This window comes from Abramis brama (assembly GCF_963993115.1).
Source record: "Abramis brama genome assembly, chromosome: 17".
Taxonomy (NCBI): domain Eukaryota; kingdom Metazoa; phylum Chordata; class Actinopteri; order Cypriniformes; family Leuciscidae; genus Abramis; species Abramis brama.
In genome coordinates, this window is record NC_139979.1 from 18619494 (window position 1) to 18637295 (window position 17802).

General features: G+C 37.8%; 1 protein-coding gene across 2 annotated transcripts; it reads left to right on the forward strand.

Moving 5' to 3' along the window:
* The first annotated feature begins 3336 nt into the window (after nucleotides 1-3336).
* On the forward strand, nucleotides 3337-9230 carry LOC311067727 (uncharacterized protein). 2 transcript variants are annotated; one of them, XM_084089773.1, is made up of 7 exons: nucleotides 3337-4454; nucleotides 4615-4736; nucleotides 4831-4962; nucleotides 5102-5126; nucleotides 5220-5294; nucleotides 5399-5489; nucleotides 5611-9230. In XM_084089773.1, the coding sequence occupies exons 1-7, from the start codon at nucleotides 4400-4402 to the stop codon at nucleotides 5678-5680; spliced, it is 570 nt and encodes a 189-aa protein (XP_083945899.1). In that variant the 5' UTR covers nucleotides 3337-4399; the 3' UTR covers nucleotides 5681-9230. The 2 variants fall into 2 exon arrangements, with proteins under 2 accessions (XP_083945899.1, XP_083945900.1); XM_084089774.1 differs by having other exon boundaries at nucleotides 3338-4454; nucleotides 5402-5489.
* The last annotated feature ends 8572 nt before the right edge of the window (nucleotides 9231-17802 follow it).

The following is a 17802-nucleotide window of genomic DNA, read 5'->3' on the forward strand; positions in this document are numbered from 1 at the left end:
TTCAGATGAAATGACTGTGATGTGTGTGTGTGTGTGTGTGTGTGTGTGTGTGTGTGAGCATATAGCGTTCTGAGCTTTTTTTTTTTTTTTTTTTTTTAGAATTAGGCTAAATAAGACTTTTTTATTATTGTTGTTGAACACTTTATTTATGGGAAATTAATACGTTTATCTGTTACTTTCTTTCATACAGTTAAGCGCTACTTGGTGAGGTACGTGGTCGTTTTCGTGTTCGGGTGGTAAAAAACCGTTCAGTTTGGCTATAGCTTTAATTGTTACTTTCATTAAGTTTTCTTTTTTATTATAAACATGTAGGCCTAATCTAGTTTAGGCTATTTTTATTTCGTTTCCACTTTACAATTCTGTTTCATTTGTTTTTCAGTGTTTTATTTTTAATTTTAGCTTTTAGCGTAGGCCTTAGACCTACACTCTGCGGGGAAGACGACAAGAAAGAAAGTTATAAAATAAGACATTGTTCATAATAACGTCTTTCTGTTAGCCTACTGTGCAACATCTACAGGACAAACAGGTAAAACTCTGATAATGAAATCAATAAATCTGCATGCATAACCTACGTGGTAGCCGGAATTAAGCAGCACTTCAATGTCAAGGCAGGACAGAGGCTTCCGTTTATTTGTGTGTGTGTGTGTGTGTGTGTGTGTGCTCGCTGCTCGCGTGCATGTGTATTCGCCTCAGTTTTATCTAGATCGATCACACGGTGCATATTATATTACACAGTGTGTGTGTGTGTGTGTGCTCGCCTGCATGTGTAGTCATATTCGCCTCAGTTTTATCTTTAGATCGATCACACGGTGCATATTATATTAGGCCTACTATAGACGGAGGTCACACTGTGTGTGTGTGTGTGTGTTCACGTGTCATTTAAATCCATCAATTAAAATGAAAATATAAACATTGGCCGGCTAATTCTGTTAACTGAATTGTCCTATTGTAATTGTTATTTTAATTTGACATGGGTCAAATAAAAAATAGCCTACCTAAAAAGTTAAAGTAGGCTGTACGAAATAAAGAAAACTCTTGGACTTGCATTTATGGATGGAGTAAGAACATGGGTAGTTTAAAATATGCACAGTTGAAGTAAGTTAGCCCTCCTTGAACGTAGGCCTACGCACCAATGTCAAAATCATGACCCATTTTTAAAAACTTTAGTTAGAGTTGATTTAATTCATTCATTTAGCCTAAATAAATCATTAAATTAAATGGCCTAATTAATTAAATTTTCATATTGAATTCAAAAGCAATAATTGCAAAATCAGAATTGCTTTATTCGAATCGTATTGAAATTAAACCATTTGAATAAAATACACTTAAAGGATTTTTATATATAGGCTAGGCCTGTAGCCTTCTTTTCTCGTGTCTTGACTCTTGAGGAAGTAAACTAATAGCCTATATATTGCGTCAAACATATTTTTGAAAATGCTGCCTTCAAATCTTCAAATCGTTTTTCAGTGCGTTACTAAAAAGCATGACATTTATACGATGCCTCTTTTAATAGAAAAAAAAAGAAAAAAGAAAAGAATATTTTACAAGAAAAACTATAAATATTTAGCCTATCAAAAGCGGTCGCAATCCCGTAAAGAACGAGCAATAAGAATTGATGAGCGGGAGATCTCTATTCGCGCATATTTATAAACCCATGCTAAAAAATATATATTGTCTCATTACATTTGCAGTGTTGAGCGTATGATGGGTGACAATAAGGACGACCACACAGTTGCCTGTCCAAACCATAGACTGTAAAAAAGGTCCAAACAAGTGACTAATGCCGCGTTCCAGGCAACCTGTAACCCGTGTTTTTCCAACTCGTAACTGGGAGTACATCGATCTAGTACGAGTTCACGGGTGGGAAGTCACGGGGTTGACTGCCGTTCCAGTGCACTTTCACGGGTAGCCTATAAGGTTGGAAAAACAGAGCTTACGTCTCTCGTATTGCGTAAGCTAGCTTACGCTATGGGAAAACTCCTTTTCTCGAGAATATTGAAGCAAATCTTTAAAATGCCGTGCAGCTGCACAGCATACACGAATGAACGGACAGAGCGGTCATTGGCTCAGGCTGTGCTGCGGCAACTGCACGAACCTTTGGCGAGGCGGCTCAGATGCGCGAACCAATGAGGACACTGACGGTGCGTGTCCACTGGCGCGGTGCGAGCGGAGCGGAGCGAGCGTTTTCAATTCATTCCTATGGAAGTCGAGCTTCACGCTCGCGCAGTGCATTTTGGGATTGACAGCGGACCAGAGAAAGCGTTGAGAGCGACCGAGAGCGTCAAAAGGTTGGGCAGTTCTCGACTTTATGCAAATATCAAGCGAAAAACGCGGTCGGCATCCAATTGTTGTGAGGTTCGGGATGTGACGTCTGTCTTGAGATTTTAAAAATATGCAAATTGTGCCGGAGTTTATGCTGGATTTAGTGCGTAAATCATTTTCTTTACAAATTAGATGCTTTGCAGTTGTTATATATATGTAAATATTTCATTTTGGATGTGTTTATTGTGATTATACTGGCTGGTTTTATAAAAGTTTATACAATTGAAAGGATCTTTGTTTGGTGCATTTGGAAACAAAGTTGGTCTATTTCTAAATGTAATCACGTGCATCTCTAATAATTATACTGTGTGTGTGTTGTAAAAAACTTAGATTAACCCATTTAATCCCAAATTTTTCCCAGACACAAAAATATCCAAATCATGTGTCATTAGTATCCCTTTGAAACAATCAGTCATAATTTTTTGAAATTTTCATGGAAAAGTGTGTGAAAAAGTGTGTTTTATGATCGGTCACAATTGTGACCGGTGGGATACTGTGTTGTATCAACCATTGTATTGATTTAATATAGGTCTATTTGACCTATGCAGTGTGTTTGTGTGTTTTTTTTTGTGTGTTTTTTTGTGTCTGTGTGTGTGTGAGTGTGTGTGTGTGGGGAGATCAGACATCTGAGGAGACGTGACCATGTCTGAGTGTGTGTCTGTGTGTGTTTGTGTATGTGTGTTTGTGTGTGTGTGTGTGTTTCTCTGTGTGTGTCTGTGTGTGTGTGGAGATCAGACATCAGAGAAGACGTGACCATGTGTGTGTGTGTGTGTGTGTGTGTGTGTGTGTGTGTGTGTGTGTGTGTGTGTGTGGGTGGGTGGGTGTGTTTCTGTGTATGTGTGTGTGTGTGTGTGTGTCTGTGGAGATCAGACATCACAGGAGACGTGACCGTGTGTGTGTGTGTGTGTGTGTGTGTGTGTGTGTGTGTGTGTGTGTGTCTGTGTGTGTGTGTCTGTGTCTGTGTGGAGATCAGATGTGACCGCGTGTGTGTGTGTGTGTGTGTGTGTGTGTGTGTGTGTGTAAAATTAGGTAGAAAGTAAGGTAGAACAGTTAGCCTATGTGTATTAGTATGTAGATACAATGGGTTATCCCACCGGTCACTATTGTTGCCGTTGACATGTTTGTGAATGCTATGACCACATTAAACAAAGTTGAGTAATTGCAAATGCATATATCAATACTAGACACCTTAAACATGATATGTACCAAAAATCTATGTCCTATCTTTATGTTAACATACTTTACCACCCTTTTCTTTGGGAGCTTTCTTGCTGCCATCCTTTTCTCTTGGCGCAAACAGGAAGTAAACAGCTCTGGTCATGTGACAATTTACAGTAAACATGCGACACTGCACATATTTCATTGAGACCCTTTATTATTTCAATATCTGCTGGAAATGCATTGATAGATCATTCAGTAACATTTTTATAGCCTTAGAAATGAAACATTTTTTTACGGTCACTATTGTGACCGGTGGGATTAAATGTTAAACACACTCGCAACAGACACACCCCAAAGCGGAGGCGTTACAGCGTTGCCAGCGGCACTGAGCGGACTTTTGCCGCTGTAGTGGACACGCACCGTTACTTGGAAGAATGGGCGCGGCCGAAGGCTATAAAGCGCCCATCTCGAGCCATATAAATCTAAATTTAACTTCTTCAGCGAATCTCCACTTCGCTGACCTCCGGAATAAAGCTACACGCCGTCGAAAAGCCTTCAGCGGATCAGCACCTGCTTCGCAGTTTGAGGACGCCGGCTCTACCGTCGCCGCCTTCAACCCGCTGTTCTGCTGTGGCATCCGGCGCGCTATATCCTTTACAAACGCAAAATAATTGTTCACGGGTGAGAAGTCACGGGTTCGACTGCCGTTCCAGTGCACTTTCACGGGTATAAGGTTGGAAAAACACGGGTTACAGGTTGCCTGGAACGCGGCATAACTTCCCATTCGCTTCCTCGTCCTGGATTGGCTTACATTCAAAGCCCCTGCTTTTTTGAGTGAGTGAGTGAGTTCAGGTCAGGAGGCGCGCGACCGGTTGGAACAGACAGACATTCGTAAAATCAGCGGTTTGTCAAGACAATGCTACTTTTAGGCTTATTTGTTCTTTTTGTTGCAGAGTTCGTGGGATCTAACAGTAAGAGTTTTTCCACTAACAAACATGTATTTGTTGTTAACATGCGTGGCAAACTCCGTGCATTGATCATCACGTAACGTTTCAGCCTCACTAATGAATCATAGAAGAATTTTAAAGAATGATGCCGTGTAATTAAATGGAATCTTTTATTTCGGATCAGATTGCCCTGCAAATCAGGAAATATCATGCGAGAGTCTGCGTTCGTCCACTGGATTCACATACACTGTGCCATCGAACATCACATGCTTTGAAAATTGGATGGAACAAGGATGGTACTTCGAGGTCGTTTGCTGCTCTAGATTCAATCTATACATTTTTCATTTTTAAAAAGTCAAATGTTTTTGTAACTCCTCAGTTTGCTGTTTTTTTTGTATAGAATGGGACATTTATTGTCGATTCAACACCGAATGCAAGTGGAAAGAGATTACCATGTGTACAAGATGTGACATTTAAGAATCTCACACTCAGTGTCTGCGAGAACCTGCAATGGCAACTTGACTGTGACACGGTAGGAGCAATGAATGTGTCATTATTTCATTTCATTTCATTTACAAACTAAATTAATACGCTGCATACTTTTCTGTGGCTTCATTGTTATGCCATTAGAACAGGCGAGGTTCTAAAATAACATTTCTCTTCTGTTACAGTGTAAGTGTACCATCAGTTACACCGGTAAGCATGATTAATATCAACACCATACATGCTCTAGAAACTAATACTTATTGTAGTGTATATAAATTGTGCTTTTGATGTATAAATCTAAAGTTACAGATAAGAAACATTCACATTCACCAGCACATGACCCCAAAGAAGAACAAGATGACAACCATAATTACAACGGTAAAAGCAGTGGTTTTAGTCTGTAAAGTTTTTATTTTAATTCGCCTGGCTATTTATTCACTCTAAACCCTTATCTTTTGCTATCTCTTTACATGTATATTCAGCAGGTTTACCTCCGTGGGGGATTGCTTTGATTGTTGGTGGATTGTTGGTGCCATTTATCATTTTGTTTGGCTATTTCAGAAATAAAAAAAGGTGAGTGCCTTAACAAAGCTTGATATAAATGTAGCCTAAGGGTGATGTAGTCGTTCTGTCTCATTGGAAGAAATAAAGACCATTACAGTTCAGTCATATAATGCATGTTTTATTTTCACAGAGAGACTTCTGCATTTTTTTGCTACTTGTGTAATTGCTTCAGTGACTCGAAACGAAATGATGTAGTGTAGTGTAGATGGATGGGCGGTATGACCAAAATTGTTTCACGGTATGACTAATTTTATGTCACAGTAACAATCAGAGCGCAAACACCATTGCACATCTGCAGGTGATGGGTGCGTGGGAAAAAAAAGACCATGTAGGTCAAGTAAAATAAAAAACAAAGAACTCCCGCACACTATCCGTACTTGCAAAAAATATTGATATTGAATTGCTCTTACACAGACGTGAACTGTTTTGGATTTTTACCCTTCAGACTTTATACCGTGGTAATGATATATACCGTCATACCGCCCAGCCATAAGATGTAGTGGTTAATACTTCAAGCAAAGCCTTCAAGCAAAGCACCGCAGCTTGCTCCAGAGAGACTGACCCTGTAGGCCTAATACATGTTCTGTAAGTCACATTGTAAAAAGCACTAAATGACCAAAATATTCACTATGTACTCCAAGTTCTTTATTTCCACTAATTCATTTCTTGTATCATTTTCACAAATATAGCATTCCATTGTTTTAGTAGCTTTTAGCATCTTATCTTTATAGATTGTATGACTTTGTTTGTCTTTTAATCCCAATGTAACCTTAAAAGGATAGTTCACTCTAGAATGAAAATTAAGTTAACATTTACCCTGCTGTTGTCCTTTCTTTTTAGGACCACAGGAGGATTTTTATAAAAACTCGTTAAGTAACGTAAAGTAACACTCATCCATAAAATGTCAGTGAATAGCGACCAGTGTCAAGCTTTTTTAAAAAGACGCAACACTATCACAGAATGGTCTAAGAGTATACAATATGCTTTGGTGAAAAACCCCCGAAAAGTAATGTATTATTTAATGATAATCCTGACTTTGAGTGTTGGTCTTCCGTGCTTGACTATACGTTCGCGAGTCTCTATAAGTACAGTTTACATCTACTTGCCCCATAAAAGTACACAAGTTGTGTGAAATCAAGATTAATAAAAATGCGTCACAGAATACAATCCATGTACTTACTTCTCTGAGGTTAATAGAACTGTTGTGTTTGTCACACCAAGAAGTTAATTGCGTTTACATCTGTAACTGTCATTTTGACTGTCATCAAACAGAGTTCCGGTCTAGAGATATTTAACTAATTGAAGAAAGTACATGGATACTTTTTTTGTATTTCTTGTAGTGATGTTTTTTTTTTTTTTTTTTTTTTTATCAATCATGATTTCTTACTTGTATTCTTTTTCTGGACGAGTCAGAGTGAACTGTTGCTTATAGTCTCAAAAACACACAGTCGGTCATGGAAGACCAAGTGCATGATTGCATGATTAAACAAGGCTGAAGTCTAGTCCCTGACTAAAATACATATTTTAGCTGTCTTTTGTCTCAAGATTCACACCAGTAATTCACCACACCAGTTTTCTAAGGCACGTTTATAAAAGCTACTTAAATGTCCTAATTGAACTAAGGCCTAATCCTGGTTTACTCTAAGCCCTGTCTGTGAAACCAGGCCTACATTTCATATCGGTATACTCCTAGAAAACTTGGAATATATGACAAATGTCGCATGGGACCATTCTGTGATACTTTTGCGTCTTTTTAAAAAAAGGTTGATGCTGGTCGCTATTCACTGCCATTATATGGACGAGCGCGAGCAGGACTTAAAAAAAAAAAAGAAAGAAAAGCACAGCCTACTGCATTAGAACAACAACAGGGTGAGTAATGATGAGTTAATTTTCATTATAGGGTGAACTATCCAGGACCGTAGAGGCAGGACCATAGAGGCTATGACAGTAAAATAAAGAAATTGTATCAGGCCTATCTAAAACAAATTTTGATAATGTTGAAGTAACATTTATATAGATCTATCATATACACACTATACATACCAGGGGTGTGCAGTCCCTTATAAGCTGCAATTTGAGAGAATGAGTTTGTAGACTTGCTAATTAATATTAACACTATAAATGGCTATAAAATCCTTTATCATTTAATATAAAGCTTACATAATAAAGTTTTGTAATGAGTATTGGGGGTAGGGGGGGATACTCGGTATACCTGTTTAAAGAAGTCACCATCGCTCACCACTGATATATTCTATATCAAGTAAATTAATTTCCTATTCAGGTGATGATGATACATGAGTGATATTAGTGAGATTCATCAAATTTGAATTACATTTCATTACATCATCAGAGTGTATTTTTGAAAATGTGTTTCTGTTCTTTTTTTTGCAAATTAAGTTTTAAAAAAAATTCAAGCAAGACATATTTGTCAAGGGGGTATATACTTAGTATGTTGTTAAAAAAAAAATTGTATCAGTTTTGTATAACTTTTTACAAAGCTCAAACTGCATGTAGCATGGCACACAGTCATAATCCAAATTGTCATACAATAATAATCCAAGTTCACACTGACCGCATTTAGGGCACTTAAGATATTCTCATTGGTGGTCTTACTTTACTGTTGTATCCATTTGTTTCAGGGGGCAGACAGCTTTCTGTGTCCCCGTTGGTAGCATTGTCATCACACTGTTCATTTGCATACACTTTTCCACCAGAAATCACAATCTCAATTAAATTGAATGATGTTTGTTTGTTTTGTCAGTGTAAACCCACTCATAAGTCTAGGGTTTGTGGGAGCAAAGTAACAAGTATTTGAATTGCCGCTGTGGAAGCAAAATGCAATGAAATGCTGTGCCAGTGAGTACACACGTCTAATGCATTACTAATTTAATCTGCAGAAAATTGTTAATTAGAAGTCACCTAACCTTATAGCAAGCTAGTCACTGGGACATTACACTCATTGTCTGCCCCTAAACAGATATGAGTACCTTAAGGGCTATAGATATGGTATAAAGTTGTACTTTACAGGGTACTGCTGTTTGAGTTTTTTCTGAAAGCGAACTGTCATATAAAATAAAAATATACAGACAGTACTGTATGTATACCCAAAATTAATCAAAATGGTTGTGTTGCTGTGTGCCAAGCTATATCTAATCAAGTATACTCATATACTCAACATATTGGGTACTATTGTCGGTTGCACTTTATTTTACAGTACATGCACTTACGTGTACTTACAGTGTGCCTACCTATGAAAGTACTGAGAAATGCATGGTGATTACATGTGTTAAGCTTGGGTAGGTTCAGGCTAGTTATTACCCAGTTATTGCAATTACTATAATAAGTACATAGTATGTTCATGGGGAACAGGACTGTAATATTAAGTGCTACCGATTTGTCTATACTGAATATCATAACTTAAAGAAAATAAAAGGATGATGTAACATTTTGTCGTATTATGTGTAATAATATGATATTAATTAATATAATATGATATCAATAATTGTCATAATTACTGTCAGCTGCCATTGTGTTATGAGATAAAATTAGCACCTCGAGAATTATGCAATATTAGTCACATTTTTGTCATCAGTTGTAAACATTCTACTTATCTTGAATGCATTTTTACATCAAATTACATTTTTTTTTTAAATATGTTAGTATATTGTTGTATATCTTTTGTATATTGTTTGCCCTTTACGATCTGTCTTGTTAAAGTGATTTTTGTCAATAAAATCTGATAAGACCTTCCATGCCTTGTAAAGTTACTTGCTTGGTTTTACATCTTAAAACTTTAATGTTTTCCTTTCTTTTGAAGTGCTGAGAAATGCAGAAATTCAAAAAGCCTTACACTATCTAACTATCTTTCTTCTAGCTGATTTAGTTATTTAAAATATATCTGTGAACATTAAAAAATAAAATGTGTTTATCCTGTGGGGCTCATGTTCTGGCTTTCTAACAGAAACTGTTAGATTCTACACTCTGTTATAGCAAATCACAAGCACAGGTGTAGTCAGAGGTGAATGGTCTAACACAATTATATTTCCTTGTACTTGGTAAATAAAACATCAAATGGACAAAGCATATGCCCCTCTACCAACAGCTAGCTCATTTTACTAATAAAGCTAAATTACAGCTTGGGTGTTTACACCATAAACGTCTGCCTTTCATAAAGAGCATCACCAGAATTGCTACAAATAATTGACAAGCTTTGTCAAAAACTAATTCACTGTTTACCAGATTTTAACTATTTAGACATGTCAGCTAAGTACTCTGTTAAATGTAACAGCACAAATGGGCTCATCCTTTAGTCTGAGAAGGGTTTTTTTTTAGCCATGACAATTAATTTTCACCCAAACCAAATACTGATATACTTTGCTCTTTCCTGGTTTTAACCAGACCAACATTTTTTAGAAATCAAACCCCAGTTTGTCCCTTTGCAACACTGAAAGACTTTTGTAAATGGGAATAATTTCACCAGTACTTTGCTAATAAATATCCAATTAACAAAATGCATTACAGTTTTTCTCGATTGCTGACACACTATAACTGGTTCAGTTATCCAATTTCCAAAACCATTCATTCATTTCTAGAAACAAAGACACGTTTCTCAAAACGTTAAACACATTTCACCTGTTTTCACACACATTCAAATTTTCTCAACACTTTCTGCAAAACTCTACACAAAAAGGCCCTCATTTTGCACAGGTTTAACCATGCTCTCATTCAGAAAACACAAACACATAATATTATTACCTCAAGTGTCACACTGTGAACTCAAATAGCACACATTAAACCATGTGTGAACATTAAGTAGCAAAATTGATGACACACCAATCAGAATCTCAGGACAATATAAATAGGGCCATGGGGGATTATGTGCTTTGGAAAATGAATCCAGGTGGGAGTCAAAAATAAAGATGAAGAGAGAAAAAGAAAAATGAAGGGGACGTGGTCAAAGGACATTATACAAAGCACTATAGTTGACCATGTTCTTGTGCAGGAATGATCATGAGGGAAGTTGGTCTGCATCTCCAGGGGGTTTTATACTTAACACATACAGTATAATTGCAGTACACAGTAGCAGTACTTTAGATGAGAGAACTTTAACTATTCTATATACAGTAAATACTGTAGCACATCTTGTACACCCTTAAAGTTGTAATTGTCAAACTGATTTAGCGAAGTACTTAGTCTTGTCAGAAGATTACTAGTATGGCAAATAGTCATTATCAGTACTGAAATGCAATTTGGCAGAGGATGCTGATTTAATTATTAATATTTACCGTACTGTAATTGACAGTATATTGTATTGCAATTGCAAGTCCATGTTCAATTATTTCAACTTTTCTTTTCTAGTGCTTTTCATCTACTGCAAGACCTCTTTACAGTAGTGTAATGAAAATAAACTTTTCTTTAAGCTTATTGTTGAATTTATGCTGTATACTGTAATAGAAGTAGTACGGAGCCCCTAAAGGTGGTGGAAAAAAAATTAGGATGGGAGAAAAAATTGTTTTCCAAATATTTTGCGTTCCCTGCAAAACCTTTGCGTTCCCCCGATAAACTTTGCATTCCCTTGCAAAACTTTTGCGTTCCCTCGCAAAGATATTTGCTTTCCCACGCAAAACCTGTTTTGAGCTCGGACAGACAGTTCCTGTTTACAGTTTTTTTATGATTGCTTACACACTAAAATTAAACTTTTCCCACAATTAGCAAAACCTTACTCTCAAGGAGCAAAACACAAGGCTAGATTTGCACAACTGTAAGCACATTGTCAGCTTCACACTATTTGCAAAACATTACACAGTGATTTGCAAAACACTAAACACACTTGTATACATCAGACACAGAAGTATATCATGATGTCACTTCCTTGCAATTCCAAAGCACTGACTGTCAAATTACCACACCTATGAGCCAATCTGTTGAACACAGCCATCAGGTGCACTAACACATGACTGCTAAATTGTAGACACACCAATCAGGTTTAAGCGCTATAAAAATGCAGCAGGTAGGTTCACCTGCCTTCAACCAAAATGGAAGGAGTGAGAAGAAGAGTGAGGGTAAGAGGAGGAGTACACAGAGGAGGAGAAGGAGGTAGAGGTAGAGGAAGAGGCCGAGCCAGAGGTCGAGGAAGACCTGAAGCTGTTGAAGAATTTTCCCTTGATTCATGTCTAAGTATGATGCAATGAAAATGACAAGCATGAAAAAATAGGTCTGAAAAGGATGAGAGAATGGAAAAATACCTAGTATGCATAAGAAATGCAAAGTGTCAAAATACTGTATGAAACAGAACACCATTATGTGAGGTTTTGGGATGTTTGACCAATAGAGCTAATTGTGTCAAGGTCACCAGGCGTGACAGAAGGGAAGAGATAGATTTGAGGGTATCCATTGGAGACCTGATGATATGAAAAAGGTATAAAAAAATGGGTGCTGGATACTGTAACTTCAGATGACCAGCTGGCTTCTCCTTTATTGTTTGTACAATAAAGTTAATTCTTCTGACCTGGAACCTCGACTCTGAGAAACTTCTTTGTGACCTGAACCAAGAACTATGAATTTGCCACAACAAAGCAAGAGGAGAACGTGCACAAAGAAGAAGAGGACCAAACTTATCAAATGACATTCGTGCAACACTAGTGGACCGTGTTGTGAACCACGGATTGACGCTGAGGGAGGCTGGACTGAGAGTTCAGCCAAATCTTAGCAGATATACAGTGGGATCTGTCATAAGGACTTTTCGACAGGAAAACAGGTAAAAGAAGATCTGTCTACAGTTACAGTAATCAGCCGCTTATTGTATGCACCATATCAGCACTTGTGATACCCCTTCCTGTGACATTGTACAGTAAGTTACATGTATTATTCTCTACATAGGATTGAGGGTCGGGAACGACAAGGAGGAAGGGGGCCCATATTCACGCAAGAACAAGAGAGAGAGATAATAAACATGGTTTTGGCCAATAATGCTATCAGGCTCAGAGAACTAAAAGCAAACATTATCGGTGACCATGCCATTTTCAATAATGTCCATCAGGTCTCTCAGTCAACACTGGCACGCATCCTGAAAAGACATCAGGTTCAAATGAAACAACTTTATCGAGTGCCTTTTGAGCGGAATTCAGAGAGGGTCAAACGACTGTGGCATGTGGAGGTTTGTATTGTTCACTTTAGCGCTGTGATGTTGCATACTGCACACATGACTGTTTTACATTGACTGTACACTAGACCTATCCTGAACTACACAGTCTTGTTTTTCACTGTATTTCAGAGAGTTTTGCAGATGGATGCTGAGGAAATCCTGCATGAATTCATATATATATTGATGAGGCAGGGTTCAACCTCACAAAAGCAAGAAGGAGAGGCAGAAGTATCATTGGCCACAGGGCTATAATCAATGTCCCAGGGCAACGTGGGGGTAACATCACCCTTTGCGCTGCCATTTCACAGCATGGGGTTCTCCTCTGTCATGCCAAAATGGGCCCTTACAACACACCTCACATTCTCGCATTTTTGGACCGATTGCACCACATCGTCACAGCAGGTAATGAAATGCACCAGCAGGTAATGAAATTCACCAGATGCAATACACTGTCATCTGGGACAATGTGTCCCAATGTGGCACCGCTCTGCTTTGGTCCAGAACTGGTTTCAACACCATCCACAGTTGACAGTACTATACCTTCCACCATACTCTCCGTTTCTAAACCCCATCGAAGAGTTTTTCTCTGCATGGCGGTGGAAGGTTTACGATCTCCAGGCTCAGGTACCCCTCATTCAGGCCATGGAGGACACCTGTGACCAAGTCGACGCCGCAGCTGTGCAAGGATGGATTCGACATTCAAGACGGTTCTTCCCGCGTTGTCTTTCTAATGAGGATATTGCTTTTGATGTTGATGAAATTCTCTGGCCAGATCCAGCTAGGCGAAGAGATAATGTATAGTATGTTTACTGTAGTATTTTCTGTACAATATTGTCAGTTTTTTTCAGATTATTTTTTTTATGGTTGTTGTTGTTGTTTACTGTAATTGTAACCTGTACTGGATACAGTATTTTACGTTTGTCTGTTGTTTGCTGAGCTAACAGTGTTATGCACACTACTGTAGCATGAAAATTGGGACATGTTTTGTTGTGATTCTCCATGTTGACATGTTGACTGATTTGGGTATATGGAGAGAAATAAGTGATATTTTCCTCAGTCTGCAGCATTGGTCTTGTGTAGTGTTTGGTGAACTATTGTATAGTTGCACTTTCTCTGTGTACTTCATTTACAGTACTCTAATCACTGAGAATTAGACTTGCTAAAAGTGTTTTAGGTTAGCAACAGCAGTGTGTAACTGGTTCAAAAAGATTGAAGTCATATGAAATGTGTGTGTTGTGCTAATTGTGTGTAGTGTTTTGACAAACCGGGCCCTGTTTTCAAAATTGTGCTTAAACAATTGAAAAAAACTGTAATGTCCCGCTTGCAGTGTTTCAGAGCTCCGTACGTTAATGGAGCGTTTGTTTGAACTTGGACTCAAATATAAAGAAATGCGGTCAGTGCTTTAGGCTACTCAAGGAGTTCAGTGAAGTTGGCAATTCACATAGGCTATTCGAACTTCCCGGATCAATATTCTTGAGCTAAACGTTGTTAAAACACAAACGACACCTATTTACAAATCACAGTAACCTAGACAATGAGCTACAACCCAATTCTGCTCAAAACAACCTTTATAATATAAATTTGTCTCTAACCAGCAGAATGAGAGACAAGTCCAAATAAGGGCCGTCTGCAAAGTACAAATCCCAAAACCCTTCTGCACATTTTATATTATATTATTAAATAATACTGTTATACAGTGTAATGCCATCAAATTTAGTAAGCAAATATAATGCAAAACCTCTGGTTAACTATTATGTTAGCTGCGTACGGTACCAATATAATTTGTGTAAAGAATATAGGCCTACTAATTTTTTATGCGCAATTTGGCTACTTCCCAAAATAAGTGTTGCATAACCAACATTAGAGAAGTGATGTGTGAACGAAATTTGGTGTGTTACAGTGAAGTTATTGAATATTTTTCATAATATAAAATGTGCAAAAGCAGTGTAGTATGACCAGTGGGTCACCATTGATGTGTAAGCTGAATTGGGTGGCACTACATTTTGTAACATTGAAGTTAATGACTATTTTTGTATTTTTGACTATGAGTTGATGCTGTAGTCGTTTTTTGAGTTATATTGCACTTTGCAGACGGTCCCTTCGAACTTGTCTCTCAGTCGCCTGCTCATAGAGATCCATTTAGCCTATATTATAAAAGCTTGTTTTGATGAGAATTGGGTTGTAGCTCGTTGTCTAGCTTACTGTGATTGTAAAGGTGTCGTTTGTGTTTTAACAATGTTTAGCTCAAGAATAGGGAAGTTTGAATAGCCTATGTGAATATTGCTAACTTCACTAAACTCCTTGAGTTAAGCACTGACTGCATTTCTTTATATTTGAGTCCAAGTCCCAACACTATGAAACGCTCCATTAACGTACGGAGCTCTGAAACACTGCCAGCGGGACATTAAACAGGAAGTGCTGTCCGAGCTCACAACAGGTTTTGCGTGGGAACGCAAATATCTTTGCGAGGGAACGCAAAAGTTTTGCGAGGGAACGCAAAGTCTCTCGGGGGAACGCAAAAGATTTGGAAAAAAACCTTTTTTCCACCACCAGGTCCCTTTAGGGGTTCCATAGACATAGAGCAGTAAAATGACACCTGATTGCCAAAAGGAGGGTTTTTTTAATAGTATGAATTGACAAAAGGAGGCATAGTTTCAAGAAATGTGATTAAGCAATCGAGAAAAAAAAAAGTAATACAGTTACAAAACAGTTTACAATACAGTTGCTAAACCATTCTCTGAACCAAATTCAATAGCCTAAACCAATTTGTCGGAAAAAATCAGTCTTTCTGTAAACATAAAACAAGTTCACATGTTAAGACACCATTTGCAAATCTCATGCACTCTATTTGCAAAACTCTAAACACATTCTCACTCACTAAAACACATATTGCACTGTGATGCAGTGACGCTAAACACAGGCAGGCAAATGTGATGTGAACAAAGTCCTCAGGCCAGGCACAACATGATGATGCTGAGTCAGAATGAATCTCTCACTGACTTGATTTAAAGTCCTCAGGCCAGGCACAACATGATGATGCTGAGTCAGAATGAATCTCTCACTGACTTGATTTTGCAGTAGCACAACTTTTCTGAGTACTCTAACATGCTTTTCATTTAGAGTTTTTTAACCTTTTTGGCTCTTGGAGTTGGGTTACTGTATTTTTACAGTATGCAAGTGCTGAACATACATACAGGCCTACTATATTCATTACAATACTATGGCAGTGCATACAGTATAAAATTTATTCACCTTATTACTGTAAGTTGCGATTACTATACTTTTTTTACATTATGGCAAAATTAATTTTAAGGTTTACAATTATTTACTGTTACAATATACTTTTTTTTCTGTAACTGCATGCTTTGGATTCTGTGTTCTCCATTTTTTTTAATGTAGTGTCTAATTTATGAACTGTAGTGTTTAATATTAATCCGCTGTGTGTATGATCTGAAAGGATTATTTGACTTAGAGCACATAAAATGGTTTTGAGGCAATTGTTTGATTTTGCCAGAGGAGTCAGATGTTCTCTGAATGTAGTTTGAATATATGGCTTTGTATTTAAGGTTTTGAGAAAGTGGGGATGGTTTCGAGAAATGTGTTTTAGCAATTCAGAAAAAACTGTAACAAAACAAGAGAAAGTGTTAATCTAAATAAGGCAAAAGATATAGCTCAAAAATAATAATAATGGTCAGAAAGTATTGTTATATTTTGAAGACAAACACAACATTGTAGAGGATTTTCCCCTTTATATTCTGATATATAAAAGCCAATAAAAAGTTTCCTCCAGGTTTGGTCATAAGTGGATAATTTGTTTCTTATAAATTTGGTGGTGAATTTGCCTGAACAATGGCTCAAATAAAGTCAGTATGATTTTCCTTTCCCTCTTATGAAAAGCATCAAAGCAAAAAGGAGAATTTGCTTGCAATGACTGTTTAAGAAAAGAGATCTCTGGACAAGACATTCTTAACTAGATCATGCTGGTTTACCATATTTTTTTACTTTTATACTAGATCAGTACCATGAACCAGCTTAGACCAAATTCATGCTGGGCTAACCGTTCAGCAGGATAATCTCTGTTCATTTTACTACATTTCTACAAAATGTACTAGCTAACAGAAGTTATTCAACCCTACCATGTCTTCATAGTTGTCATGATCAGATAACGTCTGCACATGAGTAAAAAAGAATTCTCCCAGCATGCAGGGTCAAAGATTTACTGTAACCATGGTAACAGAATCATACACACGTAAACAAATTAGTATGTTAAACACCATTGCCAGACCCAGTCACACCCATTCATAAGAAAGAGGATGAATGCAAAGAAGTGGCAGGGGAATCACCTCTCCAAAAGTTGCTTATCACCGTTACAGTAGAGTTAAATGAATGAGGAAATATCTGACAGGGCGAATTCTTGGTTATTTAGGCATGTGCACTAAAATATTAGTGTTGGGTCTTAGTGTAGGTTGGGCCAGTGGTGAACAACATATCTGAGGAGGGATGTTCAACTGGCTGGCTATGTAAGCTTCTGTATGCTGGAAGTAATGCCAACTTGGACAACAAAAGTGTGGTAAAATAATGAGAAGCCTGTTTAAATAAGATCACAATCAATTTCAGGCATTCTTACATGATGCTCTATATATAAGAACACATCTGTAGTTTCAGGGTTCTCCTCTGACAATTATGCCAGTCTTGTCTTTGTTTAATGCTTTGTGTTGTGCTTGAACAAATGGCTCTGTCTTTCTTTGTATTGGCCATGTGGTCCTCTGTTCATGCCTCCTTGTTTCCAATTGCCACGCCCTCTTGTGTAGTCATTGATTAGTCTTCGTTTGTCTGAGTGTGCTCACCTGTTCCTTGTCTAAGTTTGCTCACCCATGTTTTGCCAGTTCGTTGTCACTGAGTGTGTTGTGCTACCTGTTACTTCTTGCTCATGGTTCCAGTTGTGGATAGTGGCTTGATACCTTGTCTTGTGTCTGCTGTGTTCCCTGTTTGTTCCAGCCCTGCAAGCTGAGCTTCTCTGGCTGCTTCCTCTCTCTCTACCAAGCAGCAAGACCGGTGCAGTGACTGATAGTGCCCTGTGAGTCCATCTACGTGTGCTGTGTGATCCTGTCTGACTCTTGCTGCATCCATTGGCCTTGTGTTGCACATCTACCACAGAACACCAGTCTGTTCACCTTG